At 41.9% G+C, this 27,804-nt stretch overlaps 1 protein-coding gene across 5 annotated transcripts in view; it reads right to left on the reverse strand.

The window, feature by feature from the left end:
- Positions 1-27,804, reverse strand: part of MIA3 (MIA SH3 domain ER export factor 3) — a 55,860-nt gene that overhangs the window by 18,495 nt on the left and 9,561 nt on the right. For 3 of the 5 annotated variants that reach the window (XM_047076531.1, XM_047076533.1, XM_047076530.1), the window contains exons 4-7: positions 24,765-27,582; positions 22,113-22,274; positions 19,419-19,564; positions 965-1,096 (exon numbers count right to left, since the gene is read on the reverse strand). In XM_047076531.1, the coding sequence (XP_046932487.1) occupies positions 965-1,096; positions 19,419-19,564; positions 22,113-22,274; positions 24,765-27,582 (3,258 nt within the window). Of the gene's footprint in view, positions 1-964; positions 1,097-2,049; positions 2,296-19,418; positions 19,565-22,112; positions 22,275-24,764; positions 27,583-27,804 lie in introns of those variants that run through there. The other 2 variants (XM_047076532.1, XM_047076534.1) reach the window with 1 other exon arrangement.

Consider the following 27,804-nt stretch of genomic DNA (forward strand, 5'->3'; position numbering starts at 1 on the left):
AGATACAATTGGAAAAAGACTGAAAAATTACCTAGTGTCCTAGATACAAATATTTCTTTTACTATTTTGTTGTTTTGTAGCATTTTTTTGTTTGTACATGTATTTATATGATATACATTTATCTATACTTTAAGGTCTTGATTTCTACTTTTTTCCACTTAATATTAAACTGTGAGCATTTTCTAGGCTCTAGTGTCTTTGAAATACATACAGTTAGAGTTACCTAGTATCCCATATACGGATATACAAGAATTGAACAATTCCCCTACTATGAATCGTTTAGTTTGATCCAAGTTTTCACTCTAATAAATAGTGTTCCATTGAACACCCTTACACAAGATTTTTAATGCATGATTAGTTATTTCTTTAGAATACATTATAAGACATGACAATATATTATAATAAAAGGATATAAAAATTTTAAGGATTCTGATATATACTATTTAAGTGCTTTTCAAGATAGCTGTAAAAGTTCCCAATTCATTAGAAATGTACAGGGGCACCTGGGTGGCTTAGTTGGTTAAGTGTCCAACTTCAGCTCAGGTCATGATCTTGCAGTTAGTGGGGTTAAGCCCTGTGTCCGGCTCTGTGCTGACAGCTCAGAGCCTGGAACCTGCTTCCAATTCTGTGTCTCCCTCTCTCTCTCCGCCCCTCCCCCGACTCACACACACTCTCTCTCAAAAATAAACATTAAAAAAAAAAGTTTAAAAAAAAAGGTATATAAGTGCTCAAGTAGGTATACATACACTTAACCTTTAGATTTTTACCTAAGATTCATAAATTGAAGTTTTCCCATTAAGATTAAGTCTTTGCTAACAAAGATTACACTGAATTATTTCACAAGATTAATTTAGATTATAAGCATTTGTGTTCATGTTAGTAACTGAAGAAAAAAACAAAAGGGCCAGTGATTATAAAATATCCTTTGTCTTGATGAGTCAAGGCATAAGTTTAATTTACTCACAACAAGGACAGTTCTCCAGAAGAAAATGGCAAATGACACAATTCCCAAGAAGGCTGTGATAAGTACAGGCTTCCATGGCAATCCATAAAAATCAGGCCCAGGCTGAACATCATCAGGCAATGTAGCAACCAACTGAAACAGAAATATTAGAAATAGCAAACCATGAGGAAATTTACAATAGAGCAGTCACAAAAAGTCATCCACAGAAATTCGAAATGAACCTCCATGAGAAAACTTCTCCATCAAAAATCTTCAGTCGCTTCCACTGCTTCAATAAAGCTGGGATACTGGCAGCCCATTTCTTGTTTGGCATGAAGTGTTTCTGAATATCATGAAGCTAAATGTCTTTAAGCTGAACATGTATTTCCACTTTACAATAGGTCTTACCACATCATGTTGTCTAAGACCTGTCTAGAATCTCTGGATCGTACTTTCCTCTTCGCTAATTTTTATGAGTTAAAAAGCCACATGAAACAAAAAATTGAACACCCTAGAGAAATAATCACCTTTCGTGGCTGCAAATAAAACCAAAATGATAATGAATAACACAAATGATATGTTTTTCCTCTAAGATTTTAAATCTTAATTCTCTTCTATTCTTATATAAAAACAAATGCTGAGTAAGCTCAGACAGCTCCTGATAACTGGTCTAGACTGCTCTGATTAACCATCTTCTACATAACCCAAAGCCTTTCATTTAAATGTTTCCTGGAATACAACTGTGTTAAACACCTGCCGGCTTCTACACTTTGACTGCCCTCTACGAATACACAAGTAACTATCACACCGGTCCCATACCCCAACAGTGCCGGGGTCGCTGGAAAAGGACCCGAAGAAATCGTGACCGCATACGAGAAAGTAACACAATGCCTGGTACAATTTAAGTAATCAATAACAAATGAGCAAGTGACGAAACCTCAAACACACTCCCCCTTTCCTCTCTAAACAGCACTACAACGCCTCGCCTGCCTCGGGCCTGACCCCACTCCGTTTCTCCCTCCCCCGGTCAGCGCGCCCACTCCGCTCAGAACTCGTCTACCCGCCTGCCAGAGCTGGGGTCCCTCCCTGGGAGCGGGGATCGTCACCTCCAGTAGCTTGGCTATGAGGGCTGCATAAAGCACCGACAGGGGTCCCAGAAGTTCCGGGTCCCCCGGGGAAGCGGTGACAGAAGGCACAGTGGCAGGAACTGAATCCATTGTGTGGGGATGGCCGAGCAGAGGCGATGTTTCCCCGTGAACAGCACTGGGACCCCCTCCCCTCTTTCACCGTTTCCTCCTTCGTAAAGGAGCCGGCTGAGGAGGCGGACACTGGGAGTGAACTTCGCCTTCCCCCCGCCGCTGGCACTTTCCCCCAACGCCTCCTGGAAAACACGTCATCAGACACTGCCCCTGAGAGGCCGTAAAGGCGCCTACGGAGGCCGGCCCGCAGTGGGCGGGGCCACGGCGGCACAAACCAATGGCGGAGCGAGGCAGCGAAGAGCGAACAGACCTGCGCGGAAGAAGAGGGAGGCGCGGCTCTTGGACGTTCACCTGCCACAGGAACTGGGGGAGACCGCCTGATTTAAAGGGCCCCGGGGGCTATGAGGAGGAGCAGGGGCTGGGGACAGACCCGCCACTCACGCCCCTCAGCCACTCACGCCCCTCAGTGCCGGCTTTGTGTCACTGCACGCAACCGCACGCATCTGTCCTACAGCCCACGCGGGAGAGCAGCCTCTTCCGCCCCCTAGTAAGGACCGGGGCTGCTCCTCGGTCCCCTAGGCGAGGCTTCCTTCCCCGGCATCTCCAGTGCCCCGCTCAACTTGTCCCCTTCCTACGCCACGAGCTGGCCGGCCCACACTTTTGCTGATGCCCCGTAATAACGCTGCTTCTAAGGAGCCACGTCATTACGCACCATGCGAAAGGGTTCAGTTCTGGGTTCCGTACTTGACAGTGATGTGCCTTGTGGGAAAGGGCGAGGATTATGTATAAACTCCTTCTAAAAGTTGTAGAAAGTGGGGACATTTACCCTGGAGGGAAAATGATGTTTGCAAATCTTTAAAGGTACATCTTCAAGTTTAATATAACGTCAATTCGGAAGAATAATCAGGAAAATTCTGAAAACGAAGAGCAATGGAGGGGAGGTGGAAAGGGAGGGGAAGGCAGGCTCTGCAATTAAAATAGTAAGTAAGGTACTGACCCAAGAATACAGATTATGGAACAGAATAGAAAATCCCAAAAATAGACCCAACTGCATTAAAAATTTGGTATATAATACATCAGTTGGGGGGGGGAAGCCTTTTTATTAAGCGGTATTAGCATAACTAAATGAACCATACGGAAAATGATAAAATTGGTTTTCATAATAAGTTACAAATGATCAGACACCTGATTGTAAAAAAAATGAAAACAAGTACTAGGAAAAACATGGGTGAATTTCTCAATGTATTATGAACAAAACCTTTCCAATTATGTCTCAAAATCCAAAAGATTTGCAAACAACTACTTAAAAATAAAAAAAATTTGTCCAGCCCCTGCATACAAAAAATGCAAAACAAGGAGTTTGACGATGACAACCTGAGAAAACATATTGCAACATTAGAGACAAAGGGTTAATATTCCTAAAATATAAACCGTACAGATAGAGAAGAAAGCAGCCAACAAACCTACAGAAAAATGGGCTGAAAAATTGAACAAACAGTTCTCAGGAAAAGACCTAGGAATAGCTCACAAGCCTATGGAAACATGCTCACACATAATAAAAGACCTACAAATTAAACCTACACTGAGATACCATTTCTTACTTATCCTGGCAAGATCTACACATACACTGCTCATCATTACACAAGATGATACAACCTCTGTGAAAGGGAATTTAGCAACATCTCCCCAAATTACTCATGTATTTACCTTTTGATGTAACAATCTCACTTCCAAAGATCTCAAAGATACCGTGTGTACAACAAATGGTGAAAAGATAATATGCACAAAATTATGTTATCCCAGCATTTTTACAGTAACAAAAGACTAGAAACAACCAAAATGTCCATCAATAGAAGAGTTGCTGAATACACTAAAGGAAACTGTGAAACTGGAAAAAAAATTAATAGATTTTATATACTGCCAGAGTATGATTTCCCGAATTTTTTTTAAAGGGGTGGAGAAAAATACATAGAATACTACTTGTATATTAGAAAGTAACAAGGGACAAATATATATATATTTTATATATATATAAATATATATATATATATATGTTTTGTTTTTTTTTTTTTACGGCTCTGAGATAAAATTCACATGCAATAAGCTACACAAAGTGCAGTCTGGTATTCATATGGTGATATATGAATACACCTGTGAAACCCCGATCACATTCAAACTGAACGTACCCTTCACCTCCACAAGTCCTCTCCTCCCCTTGGTAATCCTACCTCCTGCCACTTGCTGACTGGGTCCAACCCCACGCCAAGCAGAATTTCTATAATAGTTCACATTTCCTGCAGTTTTATATATGGAATACATAATACACCATGTATTCTAATTCTCTGGCTTATCTCAGCCTAACTGGAGATTCACCCATGTTGCTCCCATACATCAATAGGTTCTCATTGCTTTTTATTGCTCAATAGCATTCCATTGTATGCATATATCACAGTTTGCTTATTTACTCAGCTGTTGATCTGCGTTTGAGGGTCCCCCCACCCCCGCCAATTTTTGGCTTTTACAAATAGAGGGGCTATGTATATTGATACACAAGTCCTTTTATGGATGTAGAATTTATCAGGGGTACCTGCTTAGCAGAGGGATGACTGGATCCTTTGACATCTACTTTTTTAAGAAGCCGACAAATGGTTTTCCAAGGTGATGTGCCTTTTACACACTGCCCATCAGCAGTGTGTATTTCCAGCTCCTCCACACCTTCTCCCATACTTAGTATTTTAATTTTAATCACTTTTTAATTTTAGTCAATCTAATAAGCATATAGTGATAATTCATGGTGGTTTAAATTTGCATTTCCCCGAGAAGTAATGATGTGCATTTTTAAAATGTGCTTATTTCCTATGCACATATCTTCTTTGGTGAAGTGTTACTTTACTGAGTTATTTCTTATTAAGTGAGCTTTGATAGTTCTTTATATATTCCAGACAGAAGTCCTTGTTCAGGTACATGCTTTGCAATGATTCTCTCCTAATCTGTGGCTTGTCTTTTCATTCACCTAATAGTGTATTTTGGAAAGCGTAAGTTTTTATTTTGATGAAATCCAAAGTATCAAATTTTTCTTTTATGAATGAATCCTGCTTTTTGTGTCAAACCTAAGAAATCTTTGGCTTAATTTTTTTTCTAGACGTTGTATAGCTTTAGGCTTTACATTCACTTCTATGAAGCATTTTGAGTTAATTTAGGTTTGACTGAGGTATGGTTCAATTTTTTGCACAGGGATATTTACAATAGTTCTAGTACTGTTTGTTGAACAGACTTCTCTTTCTCCACTCTGTCTCTCCTCCTTTGTCTGAAGCCCACTGCCGGGTGGTATGGATCTACTTCTGGGTTGTCTATTCTCTGTTCCAATAATCTTTTTGTCTCTCTTTACACTGATACCATGCTCTCCTAATTACCACAGCTTTATTCTAAGTCTTGAAATCAGGTCATGTTTATGCTGTTCTAGGCCCCTTGAATTTTCCATATGAATTGTACAATCAGCTTGTTGTTTTCTAAAAAAAAAAAAAAAATCCTGGTGAGACTTTGATCAGGATTACGTTGACTCTGGGGATCACACAGGGGAGCTTAATATTTGATACACCGTTTGCCACAGTGACAATATGATAGCATAACAATATTTAGTCTTCTCTTGAACAATGTATATCTGTCCGTGCATTTAGGTCTTCAATTTATATCAGCAATATTTTATAGTTTTCAACTATAGGTCTCACAGTTTTACCAGATTTATCCTTAAGCAATTCATATTTCTTGATGCTATTTTGCACTGAAAGGTTTTTTTAAATTTCAATTTCCAATTGTCTGCTACAATTTTACTCCTTCCTTCCCAACCTGTATGCTTTACTTCTTTTTCTTGCTTTAATACACTGGTCATTGCCTCACTGTGCCCCACTACAATGCTAAACAGGTGTGGTGAGAGTGAACATCCTTGTTTTGTTTCTGATCATAAGGGGAAGCATTTAATTATTCACCATTAAGTATGACGTTAGTTGTGAGTTTTTCATAGAGGCTATTTTAAGCCCCTGTCTATTCCTAGTTTGCTGATTACTTCTTTTTTTTTAATATCTGTAATCAACATTGGATTTGTTCAAATGCTTTTTCTGTGCCTGTAGAGCAGAACATTTGGAAGTTATTTTTAAAATGTGTTAATATGTGACTTACATTGATTGATTTTCTAATGTTAAATGAACCTTGCATTCTTGGGATAAGCCATACTTGGTCATTATGTATTATCATCTTTATAGATTATTGGGCTTGATTTGCTACAATTTTATTTAGAATTTTTGTGCCTATGCTCATGAGAGATACTGGTCTGTGGTTTTCTTTTTTTGTTATATCTTGGTCTGGTTTGAACTGTGATGTATTTTCTCATCTTCAATTCTCTAGAAGAGTTTATATAGAATTAATACTATTTCTTCCTAATATGTTTAACTGAATTCACCAGTGAAGCCATCAGGACCTGGAGTTTTCTTAGCAGAAAGGTTTTTAACAATAAATGCAATTTCTTTAATAGCCCTAAGGCTTGAGTAGGCTTTTGCAATCTGTGTCTTAGATGGAATTTCTTCACCTCATCTAAACTATCAAATAAACATAAATTATTCATAACATTCCCTTTTACTGTTTTAATTTCTGTAGAATCTGTAGTGATGCCCCTGTGTGACTGCAGATCTTGGTAGTTTGTGTTTCCTCTTTTATTTCCCTGATCACTGGCTAGTGGTTAATCAATTTTATTAATCTCAAAGAACCAGCTTTTGTTTTCATTGGCTTTCCTTTTATTTTCTATTGAGTTATGCTCTTTATTTCTTGTCTTCTGCTTCTTGAGGATCAATATGCTCTTCTTCTTCTAGTCTCTTATAGTACAAACTGAGGTCACTAATCTGAGATCTTTCTTTTTTTCTAATATATGGTGCTATAACTTTCCAAGTAATGCTTTACTGTTATTGCACAAACTTGATATGCTGTTTTCATTTTCATTCTGCTCAAAATACTGATTTCCCTCTTCTTTAACCCAGTAGTTATTCAGAAGTATGTCAGTTGGCTTCCAAATATTTGGAAATTTTCAAGAGATCTTTCTGTTACTGCTTTCTAACTCAGTTTTACCATGTCCAGAAAACATACTTTGTATGATATGAATCTTTTTTATTTTTTGAGATTCGGTTTATGACCCAGAATATGATTTATCTTGGTAGATGCTCCATGTGCACTCAAAAAGCATATATATTCTGCTCTTCTGGGATGTTCTATAAATGTCCATCAGGTCAAGTTGGTTGACAATGTTGTTCACATCTTCTAGAACCTTATTCACATTGTCTATCAACTACTTAGAGAAGAATATTGAAATCTCTAATTATAATTATATACATATATCTATTTTTCCATTCACTTCTATCAACTTTTGCTTCGTGTACTTTAGAGCTCTATTATTAGGAGTCATTGTTATGACTAATGACCACTTTATCCTAGAAAGTAACTTTCTTTATCCCTGTTATATACTTTGCTCTAGAATCTACTTTGGTATTAATACAGCCACTCTAGCTTTCACTTGACTACTATTAGCATGAGATATCTTTTTCAATCTTTTCAGTTTTAACCTTTTTATGTCTTTTTAAAGTATGATTCCTGACGGCATCTATTTGGATCCTGCTTCTTTACCCAATCTAACCACGTCTGTCTTTGAATTGGGGTGTTTAGACAACTTATATCTAATGTGATTACTTATATGATTAAGTTTAAGCCTAGGCATCTTTTTTTCTATTTATTCCATCTGTTCTTTGCTCCCTTTTTGCTCTTATTCTGGCTTCTTTCAGATCATTGAGTCTTCTTAATGATTCTAATTTCTCTCTTCTCTTGTTATTTTAGTGTTTTAGTGGTTGCTTTAGGGTTTATAGTGTATAACTTATCACAGTCCACCTTCAAGTGATACTGTACTACTTCATGTGTATAGTAAGCACTTTATAAGAGTTATTACCACTTCTCCATCTCCTGACCTTCATGTTATTGTTGTCCTGTATTTTATTTTGCGTATTTTTGAAACCCTATGCTACAAGAAGTTACATTTTAAAAACATTTAAATAGTAAGATGATGGTCTTATATATGTACTTATATGGTTACCATTTCTGGCACCCTTCACTCTTTTGTGTACTTCCACTATTTCCACCTATTGCCATTTTCCTTATGCCTAAAGGTCTTCCTTGAACATTTCTCAAGGCACAAGTGTGCCAGTGAATTCATTCAGGTCTTGTACATTGGAAAAAAAAATCTTCATTTAATCTTTGCTTTACAGAATTATCTTCCTTGGTATGGTATTATAAGTCAACAATATTGTTCTTCAAGTATATTAAGAGATTTTATTCTACTGTATTCTGCCATGCGTTCTGATAAGAAATCTTGATGTCAACCTTATCTTAATCCTTCTCTATATAAAGTGTCTTTTTTTTGTCTGCTTTTAAGATTGCTATTTATCAGGTACTTTTGAGCAATTTGATTATGATATACCTCAGTGCAGTTTTCTTCATGCTTCTTATGTTTGGGTTTCATTGAACTTCTTGAATATGTGGATCTATAGCTTTCATGAATTTTAGCAATTTTCAACCATTATGTCTTTAAATCTGTTTCTGGACACCTCTTCAATCCTGTCCTGCAGTGATTCCAGCTCCATTTACTAGGCTGCTTGAAAGTGTCCCACAGCTCACAGGGAATCTGATGAGTTTTCTTGAGTCTTTTTTCCCTGTGTATTTCATATTGAATAGCTTCTAATGCTAGGTCTTCAAGTTCACTAATCTTATCACCTACAATGTCTGATCTAGCACTACTTCCACCCCATATATTTATCATCTCTGTCACTGCAGTTTTCAAATCCAGAAGTTTGATTTGGGTCTTTTTAAAAAAAATATCTTTTATGTTTCTACTTAACTTTTTTAACATCCAAAATATAGTAATAAAACCTATTTTAATATCCTTGCTTAATTCTAACATCTCTGGTAGTTCTTGGTTGGATAGGCTGATTTTTCTCCTCATCATGGTTTCTATTTTCTTGCCTCTTTGCATGACTAGTGATCTCTGACTGGATGCCACACATTATGAACAAATGTGATGGCTACTTTTATGTCAACTTGAGTGGTTATGGGGCACCCAAATTAAACCTTAATTTTTGTGCTTTTGAGGATGTTTCCAGATGAGATTAGCATTTGAATCGATTCACTCAGTAAAGTAGACTGCCCTTCCCAATATGGGTAGGCATCATCCAATCCACTGAGGGCCTGAAAAGAGCAAAATGCAAAAGGAATTCACCCCTTTCTCGGGGATTGCTTGAGCTAGGACATCATTCTTCTTCTACCCTTGCTACTCCTATTCTCAGGCCTTCAGACCTGACTAGCATCTACACCATCAGCTCCCTTTGGGACTCAACCTGAATTACACCACTGGCTTTCCTGGGTCTCCAGTTTGTAGACAGCAGACTGTGGGACTCATCAGCCTCCATTTGTGCGTTTGTCAATTCCTTATAAAAAACCTCTTCTACCTATGTGTGTGGCTGTGTGTGGGTGTTCCCTATTGTGGCACAGAAGTGAGGAACCCAGAGTAGAGGAGACGGAGCTGAAAGTCCAGGGAAAGCAAGGCAGCTAAAACTCACAGGGCTGAGTACCAAGAGGAGGCATGGGGCGGGGTGAGAGAGCAAACACTCAGGGGATCCATGAAAGGTCCCCTTTCAGAATTCACCGGCATATGAGGTTGACAAAATTATTCAACATCAGAGAAACTATCCAATTGTTCCCAGGGAAACAGTTCCTGACATAGGGCCAAGAATAGTACCTTATGATTCTAGACCTGGATGAAGTACACAGAAGGGTCTCGACTCAGACTAAATGCTGCTCGTACCTTGCCTAACAAACCTGAAACTCCAAGACGCCAAAGAATCAACTATTTCCTAGTTATTTACCTGAACAAACAGAACAAAGCTCAAGAATGTTGTTATTAGTCAAGGTTCTCTAGAGAAACACAACCTGGGACTCTTTCAGTGCAGTGAGCAAGCACAATTGGAGAGCTCACGGCACTTGTTCCCAATCTTTTGGGAATCACTGTCCTTTGTTACCTGATGCCCAGTGATTTGAAAATGGCTTCATTAGGGGCGCCTGGGTGGCGCAGTCGGTTAAGCGTCCGACTTCAGCCAGGTCACGATCTTGCGGTCTGTGAGTTCGAGCCCCGCGTCAGGCTCTGGGCTGATGGCTCGGAGCCTGGAGCCTGTTTCCGATTCTGTGTCTCCCTCTCTCTCTGCCCCTCCCCCGTTCATGCTCTGCCTCTCTCTGTCCCAAAAATAAATAAACGTTGAAAAAAAAAAAAAAAAAAAAAAAAAAAAAAAAAAGAAAATGGCTTCATTAATTTTGTCTGATTTTTTTTTCTCTCCAGTTGTTTCGGTGACGGTAAAGCCAGTATCTCTAAATCTATCTTGGTTGAATGTGGAAATCATGTGATTTTTTTGGACTTTTTTTAATGTTTATTATTTTTGAGAGAGAAAGAGAGAGAGAGAGAGAGAGAGCAAGCAAGGAAGGGGCAGAGAGAGAGGGAGACATAAAATCAGAAGCAGGCTCCAGGCTCTGAGCTGTCAGCACAAAGCCCGATGCAGGGCTCGAACTCACAGACTGTGAGATCATGACCTGAGCTGTAGTCGGCCACCCAACCAACTGAGCCACCCAGGCACCCCCCTTGTGCTTATTTTTTAATGATAAGATAATGAAATTAATTTTAAAAATTATCCATAGAGGAGGGTAACAACAGGTTCAGTGGACCTGGGACAAAACCTTGACTTCTCCAAAGAGCATTTGTTTTATAAATTGGCTTTGGATCTTATAAATATGTTAGATACTTGCAAAACAAAACAAACAAATACATTTAAAAGCAATCCCTAAAAAGTGAAAGCAAAAATGAAACAATTAACCTAACTGTATCAAGTTGATGGCAGGATGACAGAAAGGAATTATTTCAAGCATGCACTTGTGAGATATAGCTGAAAAACATCCTGAAAACATTTTCAATAATATATCGTGGGTGGCAGTGTTGGTATTGGTGTTTTTAATATTGTTGTGTGACTACTGTAAAATGAAGTAAATATGTTGACATCATTGAAAACTGGGATTTCCGACACTGGAGAAAGAAAATACATGTGTAAGATAGATGAGGTTAAGTACAATCCCTCTAGCATCCTGATTTTATTTTGGGAGTATCCATATGGAACCAAGATGAATACTGAAACACACAAAAAAACTCCATGTCTTTCTTAGCCTTGCCCTCTGAAAAGGCCTAGAAATCCCAACTCAAAAGCAATAAGCATCTTCATATCCAGAATGCAGCTTTTAAATACTATTTCCCATTCAAAGAAATCAGGGGCTCCTTAAAGAAATAACTCCTTCAAGGTGCAGGCAGGAAATGTAGAGGATTAGAACACGCTGGCACACTAGAAAGCAAGGAAGGTGTCAGTGACCACTGGGTGGTGTCCAAAAGGCTCCGAAGCCAAGCTGAAGAGGCTCCCACTAGCCAAAAGTGGGAGAAATTGAGCACTGGTAAGAATAAGAACTACAGTGGATTGAAACACACCAACTATTTTCAAATTCATGACATCGTAATAATGATTAGAATAGAGTTAGAAGAAATACACCAAAAAACCCCTCTGGACATCTCTGGATAAAGCCAGGAAACCAAGTCATTATTTTGGAAACTATTTAAATAGAAAGAATCAAATATTTATACTATGCAAACTAAATCTCAGTGTAAACAATACTTGACTATGTTTCTTTTTGAAGAAATATCCCAGCCTTTAAATGAAGCAGCAACAATATAATCACCATATCATCATTTTACACTTGATCTTAGCCAAAAGGCTGAGAAGCGATCCCTTAACACCATTTTGCACCATAATATATTAACAGACTTAGTCAATGTCACCAATGACTAGTGACATCAAAAGTAGAGGGACATCCAGGGATGTTGCCTCGGTGGCTCAGTTGGTTGAGTTTCCAACTTCAGTTCAGGTCATGATCTCGCAGTCTGTGAGTTCGAGCCCTGCGCTAGGCTCTGTGCTGACAGCTCAGAGCCTGGAGCCTGCTTCAGATTCCGTGTCTCCCTCTCTCTCTGCCCCTCCCCCACTCGTGCTCTGTCTGTCTGTCTCTCTCTCTCTCTCCCTCAAAAATAAACATTAAAAAAAATTAAAAAACAAAAAGTAGAGGGTCATCTATACATTAGATGCCTCCTGCTGAAAGCAAACATCTCCTGTTAAGTATCCTTGCCAATCAATATTGAAACTGAATTGGACTACCAATTCCCAGCAAATACAAAGAGTCAGAGAAACATGTTCAGTTACACTGGGGAATGTAGTTAGCAAAATGCAGAACACAATATAGCCCCTAGAGGCCAAACAAACCGTTTCTTCAATGAATACATTCCAACAACAACAAAAGGAGAAAATCTACAGGCAGAGGAAAGGGTATACTTGCCCTCCCACTGAAATAACTAGAAAACTGGACAAAACACATGAAAAACACAATTTTCAGGTGGAGAACAACAGGCCGCACACAACCATGACCCCTGAAGGAAGGGAAAACAAGGAGGTGAGCCTGCTGGTCAACCAGCTTCCTGCCTGGAGACACATTCTCACCTCAGCACAGGGAGAAGCCTCACAGAGCCCACCAATCTCCCTGAAGAGGAGAAAGCCAGAGTTCAGGGAGACCGAGGTTACTGAAATGTGCAGGGAAAGGTACCACAAAGACGGGAGCTACAAAGAAAAAGAGTTCCAGAAATCCGTGAGGGGGTTTCCTTCAGCCTTTGCTGAATTTGAAGCAGATCTGCCCAAGGTAAGAATCTCTAAGGACGGGCAAAAAAAAACCCTCAGATGAAAAGAATAGCTGCCACCATTCTGAAAGCTGAACAAATCCCAGGGTTCTACACAGGCGTGGGAAGCAAATTGCGCTCCAGTCAGTTAGAGTGACCTGACATTGCCTGACATTCAGTAGATTCCAGAAGAATCACGCCTTAGGAGTAGGGCTATACTACCTCTAGAGTCAAGACAACTATATACACAATCTTAAAAAAGTCTTAAAGGGGCGCCTGGGTGGCTCAGTCGGTTAAGCGTCCGACTTCAGCTCAGGTCACGATCTCGCGATCTCGCGGTCCGTGAGTTCGAGCCCCGCGTCGGGCTCTGGGCTGATGGCTCAGAGCCTGGAGCCTGCTTCCGATTCTATGTCTCCCTCTCTCTCTGCTCCTCCCCCGTTCATGCTCTGTCTCTCTCTCTGTCTCAAAAATAAATAAACGTTAAAAAAAAAAATTAAAAAAAAAAGTCTTAAAAATAAGACTAGAAAGGATCAAGCTGGTCCACAAGTAACAACTGTCTAGCAAAGCAAACCTCAACATTTTAAAAAAGTCACTAAAAACCAGGCACTCAACAATGTAACATTCACAGCACCTGGCATCCAGCAACAACAAGGAATCACTAGAATCACTATGTGTAAAAATAGCAGGAAAGTAGGTTGACATGTAAAAAAAAAAAAAACAAACAAACAACAGGAATATCCCATGAGTAGGAGATAAATCAATCTATAAAAACAGACCAAGAGGGGCGCCTGGGTGGCTCAGTTAAGCATCTGACTCTTGATTTCAGCTCAGGTCAGGATCTCACAATTCATGGGATTGAACCCTGAGTCAGGCTCTGTGCTATTAGCACAGAGCCTGCTTAGGATTCTCTATCCCTCTCTCTCTGCCCCTCCCCTGCTCATGGTCTTTTTTTCTCTCTCTCTCTCTAAAGAAAAAGAAAAAGAAAAAAGAAAAAAAACAAAACAAGAAGTTGCAACAGAGATGACAACTGGCTTGAAAAAATTTCTTTATTTTTTTCTGAAAAAATTTGAAAAGAATATTTTGAAGTTTACCTTGGCCATACTGACAAAAGGTGGAAGACATAAACAAAACCAAGTAGAACATTCAGAGCTGAAAATTAAACTACCAGAAATGAAAAATTCACTTGATGGGCTGAAACACAGATTAGATACTATGAAAGATGAATGAGGGGGCAGCACCTGGTGGCTCAGTCGGTCGAGCGTCAGACTCTTCTTGGTTTTGGCTCAGGTCATGATCTCTCTCATGGGATCAAGTCCCGTCTCAGGTTTAATCACTGAGCCTGCTTAGGATTCTCTCTCTCTGTCCCTCCTTTTGTGTTTTCTCTCTCTCTCAGAATAAACTAATAAACTTTAAAAATTAAAAAAAAAGTTTTTTTTAAAGATCAATGAACATGAAGACAGCAATAGGAATACCTAAACTGAAGCAAAGACCTAGAAAGCTGAAAAGCAACAAAAAAGAACAGGGCCTCAGTGACCTGTGGAACTACAGGAAGTGGTCTAACTTACGTGTAATTGGAGTCCCAGAAGGAAAGGCAAGAGAGGAGGGATACAAAAAAATCTAAAGAAATAATGTGAAGACTCATCAAACTGTCCAGAGCAAGAGTGAATTTTACTGAAGGTAATTATGTTTCATTAACCTGACTTTTCTAAAAGGTGTTTATTCACAGATGACGTAATCACCTATCTACACAGAGAATCCTATGAAATCTACAAAAAAGTCCTAGAACTAATAAATTCAATAAGGTTTGAAGATACAAATATACAAAACCAGTTGTGTTTCTATGTATCAGCACAAAACAATGGTAAATGACATGTAAGAAAAACACAATTTTACATCAAAAATCATGAAATACAAAGGCACAAAAAATCTGTGTGAAACCTGTACCTGAGACCTACAAAATTCTGCTGAGAAACAAAAGATCTAAATGTGGAGATGAACTTACTTCATGGATTAGTTGCCTTAATATTTGTTGATATCGATTCTTCCGAAACGCATCTACAGATTCAACCTAGTAACAAATAAAATCTCCAGAAGTTGGTTCTAAAGTTTATATGGAACTGCAAAGGAACTGAAATAGCCAAAAGCAATTTTGCCGATTCCGAGACCTACTATAAAGCTATACCGATCAGAAAAGTGTGTTATCTTAGGATAGAAATACAGATCAATTGAACAGAGTGCAGACGGACACACAAATATGGTCAGCTGATTTCTACTCAAGTGCCAAGGTAATCGGAAGGGAAAAGAAATGCCACAGGAGCAACTGATATCCATAGAAGAAAAATATGCAACTTGACACCATTCACAAAAATTAACTCAACACAGAACAGAGACCTGAGCATGAAAGGTGTAACTATAAAACTTCTAGAAGAAAGTATGAGAAAACATTTGCATCGTTGGAAGGGCCTATGATTCCTTAGGCAGGAAACAAAATGCACTAACCATAAAAGTAAAAATTAATAAAATCGTATTCACCAAAATTACAAATTTGCTCTTCAAAAGCAACATTAAGAAACTGAAAGGCCAAGCCATAGACTGAAAAAATTATTCATAATATATATTTGACAAAGAAGTTATAACCAAAATACACGAAGAACTCTTAGATCTTAATATTTATGAGGAAAAAAAATAATTTAAGAAAGGGCAAAAGAGGTGCGCCTGGCTGGCTCAGTTGGAAGAGATGTGATTCTTGATCTCCGGGTTGTGAGTTTGAGCTCCACACTGAGTGTAGAGATTACTTAAATAAATAAACTTTAAAAAGGGGGACAAAAGATCTGAAAAGCTATTTCGCACATGAACACACAACATGGTCATGTGAAAAAGTACTCATCATATATCACCAAGAAATACAATTAAAACCACAAAGAAGGGGGGTGCCTGGGTGGCTCAGTCGGTTGAGTGTCTGACTTCAGCTCAGGTCATGATCTCTCAGTCCGTGAGTTCGAGCCCCGCATCGGGCTCTGGGCTGACAGCTCAGAGCCTGGAGCCTGCTTCGGATTCTGTGTCTCCCTCTCTCTGCCCCTTCCCCGCCCATGCTCTGTCTCTCTCTATCTCTCAAAGATGAATAAACTTAAAAAAAACAAAAACAAAAACCCACAAAGAAGGGCGCCTGGATGGCTCAGTCAGGCGTCCAACTCTTGATTTTGGCTCAGGTCATGATCTCACCATCATGGGATAAAGCCCCACGTGGGATTCTATCTCCTTCTCTCCGCCCCTCCCCACTCATGCATTTTTTCTCTCTCTCAAAATAAAAAAATAAACTTAAAAAATTTTTTGAAAAACCCACAAAGACATATCTACTAGAATGTCTAAAATTTATGACCGATAATATCAAATGTTAGCAAATACGTGACCAAATGGAAGTCCCATAAATTGCTATGGAAGTATAAACTGGACAGTCACTCTTGAGAATTGTTCGACCACTCCTTTCCAGCTAAAACAAACTTACCATGTGGCAGGGCAGTTTCACTCCTAGGTATGAGTCCATTTTATACTTATAGTTCTCCAACGGGCAAACAGAACCTACAGTGAAATTAAGTGTTGCCGGGAGCCAGCAGTAAAGGAGACACACTGAGAAGGTACATGAGGAAACTTCTCTGAATGAAGGAAATGTTCCATGTCTTGGTTATGATTGTTTTAACATGAGCGAATACATTTGTTAAAACTCACTGAGCTGTATTCTTAAAATGGGTAACCTTTATTGTATGTCATTTATATCTGATTAAGGTTGATTTAAGACATATGGCAGCCTACTATAATATCTGGACCCCAGCAAGATCCTGATTTGAACAAAAACAATTTTTAAAAGTAGGAAAGGGGATTTTTAATGTGCAAATATTGGATGATATTAAGGAATTACTGCCGGGGCGCCTGGGTGGCGCAGTCGGTTAAGCGTCCGACTTCAGCCAGGTCACGTTCTCGCGGTCCGGGAGTTCGAGCCCCGCATCAGGCTCTGGGCTGATGGCTCAGAGCCTGGAGCCTGTTTCCGATTCTGTGTCTCCCTCTCTCTCTGCCCCTCCCCCGTTCATGCTCTGTCTCTCTCTGTCCCAAAAATAAATAAACGTTGAAAAAAAAAAAAAAAAATTTTAAAAAAAAAAGGAATTACTGTCAACTTGGGACTAGGCCATGGATTCATTTTACAATTACTTCTGCTTTTATATGTTTGAAACTTTCCGTGATAAAACACTTAAAAAATTAAAGCACCACTTCAAACATTCAGAGTTACTATACAGAAAAAGAATTAGATTCTACAAGAAGGAATCACGCAAGGAAACTCTAGAGTCAATAAGAGAATGAGTGAGCCAACAGGGCAACATATGGCCCTGTAAGGTTAGGTTGTTCACACAAGGAGCTGTTGACACCCAGATCTCCTAACTACCTGCCAGGTGACTAAGAGGACATTTCTGCAATTAGTGAAGCTGGACAAGCTGCCCCCGAAGGTCCCTTCCAGCTCCAAGATTCCATCAACGGTGGATCCATGAATCTGACTTCTGGTCCAGTTTTCCTGAACAAGTCAGCACCCCAATACTCCCCAGCCTTACCAAAGAATTATCTATACTACTTGATATTTCACAAAAACCGTTTCAAGATATTTTCCATTTTCTCAGTTTTCATATATCTGATATGCCCTTTTCTTAGACCTTTCCAAAATCAGAATCATGCTTTATACCTCTCAGAATCTTCTATTCCTAGCACAACACTCTGCACATACTGGGCCATCAAAATGCTTTCTTGACAACGCCTTTAAAGTCCATGTTACTTTGTAACATTGTGCCCTTTTCCCTGGCCATTCCCGTCTGTGCCTTCTCCCACCATCCCCAAGCAGAGACCCTGTTTAATACTACATCTGTGGCCCCCAAGTGGGCCTAGAAAGGGACTCCGTGCATATCCACAAACAAAATGAATAAAGAACTCCTTCCACATCTGGAGGCTGTTAAATTTTTGAAGTGACAATGATTCATTCTGATGATAAAATTCAAATTCTGAAACTGCCTTAATCACTGAAAATTTCATTATTCTAACTGCACAGGTCATACACACCTTTACCTGGGGGGCTGCTAACCACCACAACCATGGAGAAAGCTAAAAACTCTCCCCGGTGGCCTTTCTCCTGAATTCCCTGGGTATCCAGTGTTTTTATGCTTCCCTCTGACCATCCAAATGAGAAGCAGGCAGAGGGTGGTGAGATCCTACAAATGCCAGGCACTGCACTGAACACTTTATTATCAAGTCATTTAATTCTTACAACAATTGCAGTAGGTATTATCAGCATTTGGAAGATGTAGGACAGCTAAACGGAACTCAGTAATTTGCTGAAGCTTCTCAATGATGAATCTGGGATTTGAAACCAGATAATCCTGGCTCAAAACTCATGCATTTTTATGGAACGGGGTGGGGCGGGGGGTGGGGATCCTCTTTCCTACACAAGTCTTGAAATAACAGAACGTAGTGGAAAAATACTTTTACGGAGGAGGATACTTTTCTTTACAGGTCCAAGGACAACTTGGCCTCCAGCTTCTGAAAAGCTTGCTCATTCCCACAATTTACCGAAAAATGTCCAATTCCAACAAATACCACAAGGGGGAGCTAAGTCCTAAAAAGCTTAAATATGCTTCCAGGTAGATTAAATGTCTCATTTGAATCCTGACTCCCTAAGAAAGATAAATCTGAATACTCTGCCATAAGTGACTCTTTCTAAGACACAAATCTAACCACATCCCTTTCCGCTTAAAACCTTCCAAGGATCCCAATCCCAAAGAGCGTAGCACTACCTGTCACAACACACAATTTCCTTTACCTATCTCCCTATCTCCCTCCAAAAGACGCCCTCCAACCACACCCTCAACTATTCAACACCAAAAAGGCTTCCATGGCTTCCCCAAAAGGCCTTCTCTTTGTAATACCGTCCATCTCTCTGAACATGTTATTTCCTCGGTCGAACCGCATGCTACCTCCCTCTCCACCTTCTATTCAGCAACACATATGAAACTCCCGTTTGTCCTTCAGCTCCTGCCGAAACTTCTGACCTTCTCTGCCCATCCTCCCACCACAACGAAATCAGTGTATCCAACACATCATTCTCCCATCGGGAAAATACTCTCTGCCCGTATCATATTATGTCCCCAGTGAAGGTCTTTATCTCCCTGCTGGACTAAAAGGTCCTGCTGGGGAAGAGCCATGTTTTACAGGTTTGTCTATGCCCGGCTCTGACACACCGCAGATCTGAGCTAAGAACCCATCAAATTATACACAGGTGGCCCATTTCAGAGGCTGAAGTCAAAGGATCAGCAGTAATTTTAAGTTCTTGATCTCATGCTCAAGATCAACTCAAAAACCGTAATTAATCGACAACTCTATCTGAAGAAGCTATGTATGTCGAACTTACCGTCTTAGTTAAATAAATTATGAATGAATATATTATAAGAATTGCATTTTCCAAAGGTGAGACACTTGCTGGCTCTTCAGCATTTGTTTCTAGTTTCTTTTTTGCATCAACAGCATCAACAGGACTGCTTTCTGTTGGAATTATCCCTAAAATTGAGGGTGAAAATTAATATTTTATAATATGCTTTAGAGTAAGACTTGTTTCTCTTTGTTTAAAATATTTATCGAGTGCCCACCGAGTATGAGTCAGTGGCTTCTCTTAAAGATGTATACAGACTTATAGGGGCGCCTGGCTGGCTCAGTCAGTAGAGCATGTGGCTCTTGATCTCAGGGTCATGAGTTTGAGCCCCAAGTTGGGCGTAGAGATAACTTGAGATAAAGTTAAAACATATTTACTAAAAAAAAAAAGACACAGTTTCTATAGGTCTTATATAAAGACGTATATAACTTATATAATTACGCTCTTAAAGAATTCTAGAGAGAACAAAATTCAGAACACCCATTCGAGCCATCAAGCCCTTCCATTATGAAATGAACGTATCTCCAACACACCCTACCCCTCACCAGATCTCCCATCATGTCTCTGGCAAAACAACTGCTCTCTGAACAGTATTTAGTCATGGGAATTGAGAAAAGCAGAATCTTATGGGTTTTTGTTTTTTTTTTTTCCCACACGGACACAGTTGCATTTACCAGATGTTCATTCAGTGCCGGTGAAGCATTGTGTTAGAAACTTCAGGCAACCGCTGAGTAGAAAAGCGTCAGCTTGCAGACCCGCAGGTGGACTGCACCCGTGCTTAGCACGGTGTCTGGCCCCTGGCAGGTGACTGCTCCCTCACAGATGAATGACAGCTACACAAAAGAGAACAAGGTAAACGCCCAGAGACGCTAACGGGAACTGCTTACAGAGCGGGGGCTGGCCTGAAGCTCTGCTAAGCCTGAAAGGGTTTCACTAGAGGAGGTGGCGGGAAGGTGACCTCAGTTTGAATTAGTTGAGGCTGGGCCCGTTCTGTAAACAGCTAGGAGCTCAGCAAGCGGTTAGTGAGGGGCGGAGGAGGTGACTCTCTCCCAACCCAGAGACTCCATTCACGATGGATCTATGACTGTGACCCTGGGCAAGTGTCCACAGTCAGGGCGGCTGAGATGCACGAAGGGACATTTGGGAAGATGAGCCTGTAAGGGTAGCTCATGTCATCCTGTGGCAGAACTCGGAAGGACCGGGCAAAAAATCTGTTTTTAATTCTGCAAGCAGAGGTTTTCCTAGCCTTGAAAGTTTCTGAGCAAGAGCGTTAACGAGACATCGTGGCGTATGACTCATTTCAACAAGCTGAAAAAACTCTTTTGACTCTTTTTGAGATAAAGACTTTAGAACTAGAGAGGATGATACATGAATGCAACGTCCTCGGAACACGGGAGGCCTCTGATAGGTCATTTCTTCCCCAATTACAGAATTCCTGCCCATGCCGTGGCTTCTCCTGAAGGCCCACACGGTGCTACCAGGTCTCATGGGTAGCGCTTTATCCCGGGTTACACACCACAACCTCGAAGGACACGGAACCAGTAATGGTATCACACACACCACCCCCCACAGCGGACACACAAAATAACACAATTAGCCTTTCTTCAGTAGCAACCTGTTGATGCCATTATTGGGCTTGTCGTCTTGTTTTTAAATAGTCACCTCAATCCAAATGAAGTGAGTTGCTCTCCACTGAGTGTTTGCTGCGCCCTGTGATTAATGCTGACACACTGGTGTCAGGCCACGCGGGACCACGACACAATGCACAACTTTCTCTACTGCTCCCCACGGTGTACAGACACCTAGGCATAAATATCCCCTTCACTGTTTTTAAGGTTTTTGCCATGTCCAGGTAGCAAATTAACACAAGACCTGAGCCACACTGTATTCTACTGGGGGAGAAGAATTTGTGGGTTTTAAAGCAGTGGCTCTTGGGGCGCCTGGGTGGCTCAGTCAGTTAAAGCATCCAACTTTGGCTCAGATCATGATCTCACAGTTCAGGAGTTCAAGCCCCGTTACGGGCTCTCTGCTGTCGACATGGAACCTGCTTCAGACTTTGTCTTCTCTCTCTCTCTCTCTGCTCCTCCCCACTTGTGCTCTCTCTCAAAACAAATACACTGAAAAAAAATAAATAAATAAAGCGGTGCCTCTCAAACTTTCAGCTGATCAGAATTTCCTGGAGGGCTTGTTAAACACAGCTTGCTGGTCTCCACCCTCAGAGTTTCTGATGCTGGCTGGTCTGGTTGAAAACTACTGTTTGAGAACATAAGGCCTTTGAAGAATAATAGTTTAGACTGAAATTATTTACGTGAGTAATGAGAGCCAAACATTGATATTTTGGTTGGTTATAGTCTCTGGCCTTTTTCCTACTGCTGACCTCCATCCATCTGCCTCAACTGCTTTTCTTTCTATTCTGGGGTCTCTTGTTTTTTAACACTCATTCATGCCTGTCTTATTCTCCCTTCGATTTCCCGCCTTTAGGAACAAATGTCCAGGGGCACCTAGCTGGCTCAGTTGGTAGAGCACACGACTCAGGGTCATGAGTTCGAGCCCCACATTGGGTGCAGAGATTACCTAAATAATTAAAAAAGGAAAAAAAAAAAAAAAGAACAAATGTCCTAGAAGCTCTTGTTTATGACACACCTCTACTTTGTAGAAAAAATCTGCAAGTTTTACCTGGGTCTATGTCCTTCTCAGTATTCGGCTTCTGTGACACTTCTGAGCCACCCTTGTCACCAGTCCCAAGTTGATCCAACTGGCTGGGCTCTTTGGGAATCTGCGCTCTAAGGTCTTCTGTGTGATCTTGTGGGAAACTATCTTCAAGGAGTGGCTCTATTCCTACAGGGAAGAAGAATGCACTGGGCTGGCAAAGCCTTGACGATACTCCCCACTCGGCCTCTCCCACTGGGCAGCTCTCCCTCCCCGGTCACCCCCTGGGCACCTTCCCACTGCCCTCCCTCCACATGCCGGGATCCCAGGAAGCTCGACTGAGTGGGGAAATAAGAGTTTCAGTTGCTTTTGTCTCACTTCACAGATGACTACAATTTACAAAGAAACCCGTATTCCGAAGTATTTTATAAATAAACCCATTTGTGGTAAGGGGTTCAATAACCCTAACTCCCCTTGACAAACCCAACACATGCCCAACCAGGTGAATGTGCAGAAGAGAATTCCAGTCAAGGGCAGAAATAGGAAATATCTATGCCACACAAAAAGAACACGAATTCTTTCATTCACAAGCATGTTTGTTTCACAGAGCTAGCGTTACCAAAGGCAGCTTACTGAAATAGCTTTCAAATATTTTCAGAGTACCTCTAATTGTCAAAGAGTGAGAACCCATTTCCTTCCCCAAGAGGCTTAGGGCAGAGTCCAATGTGACCCACACGAAAGATGAATTTCTTTAAAGCATCACAGTTTACCCTAAAAATTCATCAGTTTTGCATTCTAATGGAAAATAGGTCTGCTTTGATTACATGCAAAAATGTTCCCCTCCCCAAATTCAAGAAAAACTGGCCCTCTGGGAAGACAGCATTTATTCTGTGGCTTTATATCCCCCTGGTACGCTATCATACGCCACAGTTTAAACACCTCAGGCTGAAAAGCGTGGAACTAGGAATCAGGTTATGTTAGGAGACTGGCTCAGGGTCCGTTCAATCAATATTTACTGAAAGGCTTCCACATGTCAAGTGCTGTGTTAGAGAGCCCTGCATCCCGGTCATGTCCCTGGTTAATTCATCTGAATGCAAGAATCCGAGGGCCCAGGAGAAGTTCACTAACCTAACTGACTGCTCCAAAGAGGCAAGAAAGAACATGACACCCACAAAAGATGAAAACTGAGGGGGGTGAGGATAAAGAAACTCTGGCAAGGCATCAGCTGAAATGTGATGCCAGCTCATCCTTGGTCAGAGAGCAGTTACTTCACGCGAAAGCCCTTTTGGAGGCTTCCGGTTGTGGAATGAGTAAGTTACAGGGGTGAAAGGTACAGGGTGGGGAATACAATCAGTGGTCCTGTAGTGGCCTGTAGGCTGCCAGATGGTAGCTACAGCAGAACGCACAGACCTGTCCATATCACTATGCTGTGCACAGGAAACTAATGTAACATTGTGTTTCAACTACACTGTAATTTAAAAAAGGGGGCAGCAGGGCGCCTGGGTGGCTCAGTCGGTTAAGCGTCCAACTTCGGCTCAGGTCATGACCTCGCGGTCCGTGAGTTCGAGCCCCACATCGGGCTCTGTGCTGACTGCTCAGAGCCTGGAGCCCGTTTCAGATTCTGTGTCTCCCTCTTTCTCTGACCCTCCCCTGTTCATGCTCTCTGTCTCAAAAATAAATAAATGTTAAAAAAAAAAAATTAAAAAAAAAGGGGGGGGGCCGACTGGGTGGCTCAGTCTGTTAAGCCTCCGACTTTGGCCCAGGTTATGATCTCACGGGTTTGTGAATTTGAGCCCCACATCAGGCTCTCTGCTGTCAGCACGGAGCCTGCTTCAGATCCTCTGTCCGCCTTGCTCTCTCTGCCCCTCCCCCGCTCACTCTCGCACTCTGTCTCTCAAAAATAAATATTAAGAAAAAAAAAAAAGGAATTTACTCGGGGTGCGTGGCTGGCTCAGTAGGTAGAATGTGCAACTCCTGACCTCAGTGCTGTGAGTTCAAGCCCCACATAAGGCATAGAGTTTACTTAAAAAAACAACACAAAAGAATTTACTTAAGTTACCAAAAAAATTCCTTTCATAATTTACATGAAACTTGTACTTTTTTTAACAGGTTTACTTGGGGTGTCATTTTCTTGTTTGTAGCTTTCTCTTTACCTGCTTGTCAAAGTTCCTTTAGAAAATGCTAGCAATCTCAGGGTGCCTGGGTGGCTCCATCGGTTAAGCACCCGATTCCTGATTTTGGCTCAGGTCATGAACTCAACAGTCTGTGAGTTCAAGGCCCGCATCAGCCTCCATGCTGACAGCACGGAGCCCGCTTGGGATTCTCTCTCTCTCTCTCTCTCTCTCTCTCTCTGCCCCTCCCCCACCTGCTCTGTCTCTCAAAATAAATAAACTTAAAAAAAAAAAATTTTAATAAAAAAAAAAAAAAAAGAAAAAAAATGCTAGCAGTCTCAACTGTCCTAAGGGGAAAACAGGATGAGAAATCCTGACCCATGCTCCAGCCTAAAAGGAAGAAAGCAGGAAGGGACATGTGGATGTCACAGTGCTGTCCCTCACCTTTAGGCACACTGCAAACTATGGACAGAGCTTTACCAGGAAGGCAGGAGGCACTTCCCCAACCACTCTGCACCCCACCTGCCTCTCAAGCCCAACTCCCCAAGGCCACAGGCAGGCGCTTTACCTTCCGTGGCGCCAGCCCAGCCTTCCTCCGTGGGTGGAGCCGTCGCCAGTGGCGTGGTCTCCTCCATGGTGGAGTGTTTGTACCTCACAAAATAGATCAGGTCTTGAACATCGTCAAGGACCGCCGCCTCTTCAAATATGTTATTTTCCTTGGTGCCCAGCTCTCTGTTTTTGGTCACACGAGCGTCCAGCATCTTCTCTGCTATGCTCAGAATCTGGGACTCAGACGCACGGAAGACCTTGTCCAGGACTTTTTCCACATTGTAGGGCAGGCTCTCCCGCTGCGCGGACTTCAGCTTTAATGACATTTCGTGGAACATGGCTTCCAGCTCATGGACGTCAAAGTACTTCTGGAACCGCCGCAGAGACTGCTGGTCTTTAAAGAAGCTGCTGAGGATAGGCAAGTCGTTCACCTGGTCCCCGTGCGGCGGCTGCACAGCCCTGTGTGCAGTCCAGTGCCACAGGTCACCGTCGTGCTCAACTGCAGACCCCTGGCCCTCTGTGTCCGCCACCCTCTCCAAGTCCTCCTGGTCCTCTTTGGAGAGTCCTTCCACCCCGGGCTGCTCAGCGGGCCCGGAGGTCTTCAGGTATTCCTCAGGGCCGTCTTGAAAATGATCAGAATCTTGATTCTCAAACACTTCCCCTAACTCTGGGGTCTCATTTTTTTGGTCAGGAGAGTCACTTCCTTCAGATGGTCTCTGTGCTTTCTTACCCACAAGAGGGCTTTCTTTTTCCACCACCCCGCCACCCGCTTCCCTGCCCCCTGTGTCCACCCCTTTGCCCAAAGTTTCACTTTCTCTTTCAATTTCCAAGATATTACCGGTTTCTTCTTTGTTTCCTTCTGCTTCTGCATCAGTACTAACGGTGCCTAACATGGCCCCTGCGGGGGCCTGCGGATGAACATCTAACGGCCCACCTTGAATCTCAGGGCTTTTTTCTTTAGACTGCTTTGCACTTAGAGCATTTTCATCCTCCAGTAGTTGTTCAGGGCCGTAATCGGCTTCTGCTTCTGGTGTCTCGGGACGGAAACCTGGCACTTCCAGGCTATCCACCTGGCCTCTGGTCTCCACTTCCTGCGTGCCCGCCGCGGGCTTGTAAGGAGCCGTTTCTTTCCCTGAGGAGTCCTCTTTGACCACTTCCTTGGAGAGCTGTAACTTCTCATCCATCTGCCTATCACGTGCATGGGCCACCTCTTTTCCTTGTGGCCAGGAAAGATTTCTTCCCACAGTGGGACCCTCTTCTTCCGGTTCTCTTGGCAAATCAACTTCATCTGGAGGGGAAGGCCTCGGCTGACCGTCAGTCTTAAGACGCTGTTCCTCTTGAAATCCCTCGTGTGGAGGCTCCGGTGAAAGCGTGTGTGGTTTTGGTCCACTTACTAAAGCGTGCACTTCTTCCGCGTTGTCTTTGGATGCATTATGCAGACTACCCCCCGGCGTTGGTGCGATGCCCACGGATTCTTGCTCCATCCCTTCCTCGGTCACTTGACTCCCTGCAGCTTTGGGTACCGCTTCACGCTCCGAGCCACCCTCCAAAATCCGCTCTGCAGGCTTTTCTTCATGGAGCATTCCTTTTGACGTAGGAACAGCTGCTCCTTCTAGGTCATTGTTATCAAAAGCTGATTCCGACATGTCTTTACTCTTTCCAGCAGCTGGCAAAGAGCCGAGGTCACTGCTTTGAGTAGGACCGTGTGCCTTCATGCCTTCCTGCTTCCCCTCCAGCCCCATCTCAGCTTGCGCCAGGCCCTTCTTGGATTCCTCAACTTTCCTCCCGTTTCCTGTAAAGTGAATTTCCAGGTCTTTGTCATTATTTGTTTTAGGGGCCTCTACAGTCAAAAGCCCATCTTCTGCTTTTTGGGGGTCGGCGTAATCTGGTGCTGATTGTGGTTTCCCCCATTTGCTATCTGGGATGAATGCGTCACCACCCTCCCTTCCTTCCTCTGGGTCAGAACTCCCTATGTCCAAGCCTGTTTGTCTGTCACCATCTGTGAAGGAGAAGACAGTATCCTCCCAGGTTGTTAGTATATTTTGATCATAGTTTTTGATGCCAGGGGGCTGAGACACCTCAACCTTATCCTTTTCATTTGTATTCTGCTCTGTATCTGTTGGATATTTCTGAACTCCAGACTTCATTGGGACCTTCACATCTTCCCCAGCGTGTGTGAAGGTCAGTAACGGCAGGTCGTCCAAGTTTTCTTCATCCTCCTCATCTTCCTTGCCAACTGTGTAATACTCAGTATCCAGCTCCTCATCAAAATCATCTTCTAATGAAGTAACAAGTCTGGTTGTCTCATCATCAGAGACAAGGGCATCGGCAGTCGAGCCAAATTTGGTTTTTAAGTCCAGAGTCATTTCTTTTTTCAAAAGTTTATAAGCATCAATCTTCTCCTGTTCACTCGAGAGCTGAGACCCATTGCTGGTTTTGTTGTTTTCATTTTCCGGCACTTTCAGTTTATCTTGTAGCATTTCCTCAAAAGGTTCAAATGCAAGCTGGTCTCCCTGAGCATGATCTGCTTGACTGTTTAAGTGAGGGTGGTTCCTCTGAGCCCCAGATCTTTCCCTGAGTTCCTTAGAGTTTTCTGAGAACACACTTTCACTCTCCTCTGAGTCAAGTTCTCCTGGTTCAGGTTCAAGATCAGATTCAGGTTCAAGGTCGCTTTCCTCAAGTACTTCAAGAAGTGTGTCCTCATGCCCAGTTTTTTCTGTAGCTTTCTCAGAATCTCCAGGTGCAGAATTGTACAATTCCAAAAATCCTAAAAGCTCTTCTACGTTGTAATTGTCAAAATCATCTCTTCCCCCATCGAAACAAACAAAATCTGTCTCCTGTAAAAGAAAGAAAAACATTAGCATGTCACTAAGTGTCGCAAGAGCAAACTCTTACCCGTGCTAATGAAGGCTAACCTCAAACTGGATCCAGAGGGGCTTCTGTGCCAACCTTGGGCAATGACTGTTCTTGGGTAGTGGGAGGGGAATAAAAGCGGGTATCCACTTTTCCTTGGTTTCCTGCTTCCACGGAGAAGGACTCCTACCTGAGTAGTATTCCTG

Source organism: Lynx rufus, unplaced genomic scaffold, assembly GCF_022079265.1.
Source record: "Lynx rufus isolate CCGP_SWC_20201006 ecotype Redwood Valley unplaced genomic scaffold, mLynRuf1.p SCAF_15, whole genome shotgun sequence".
Taxonomy (NCBI): Eukaryota; Metazoa; Chordata; class Mammalia; order Carnivora; family Felidae; genus Lynx; species Lynx rufus.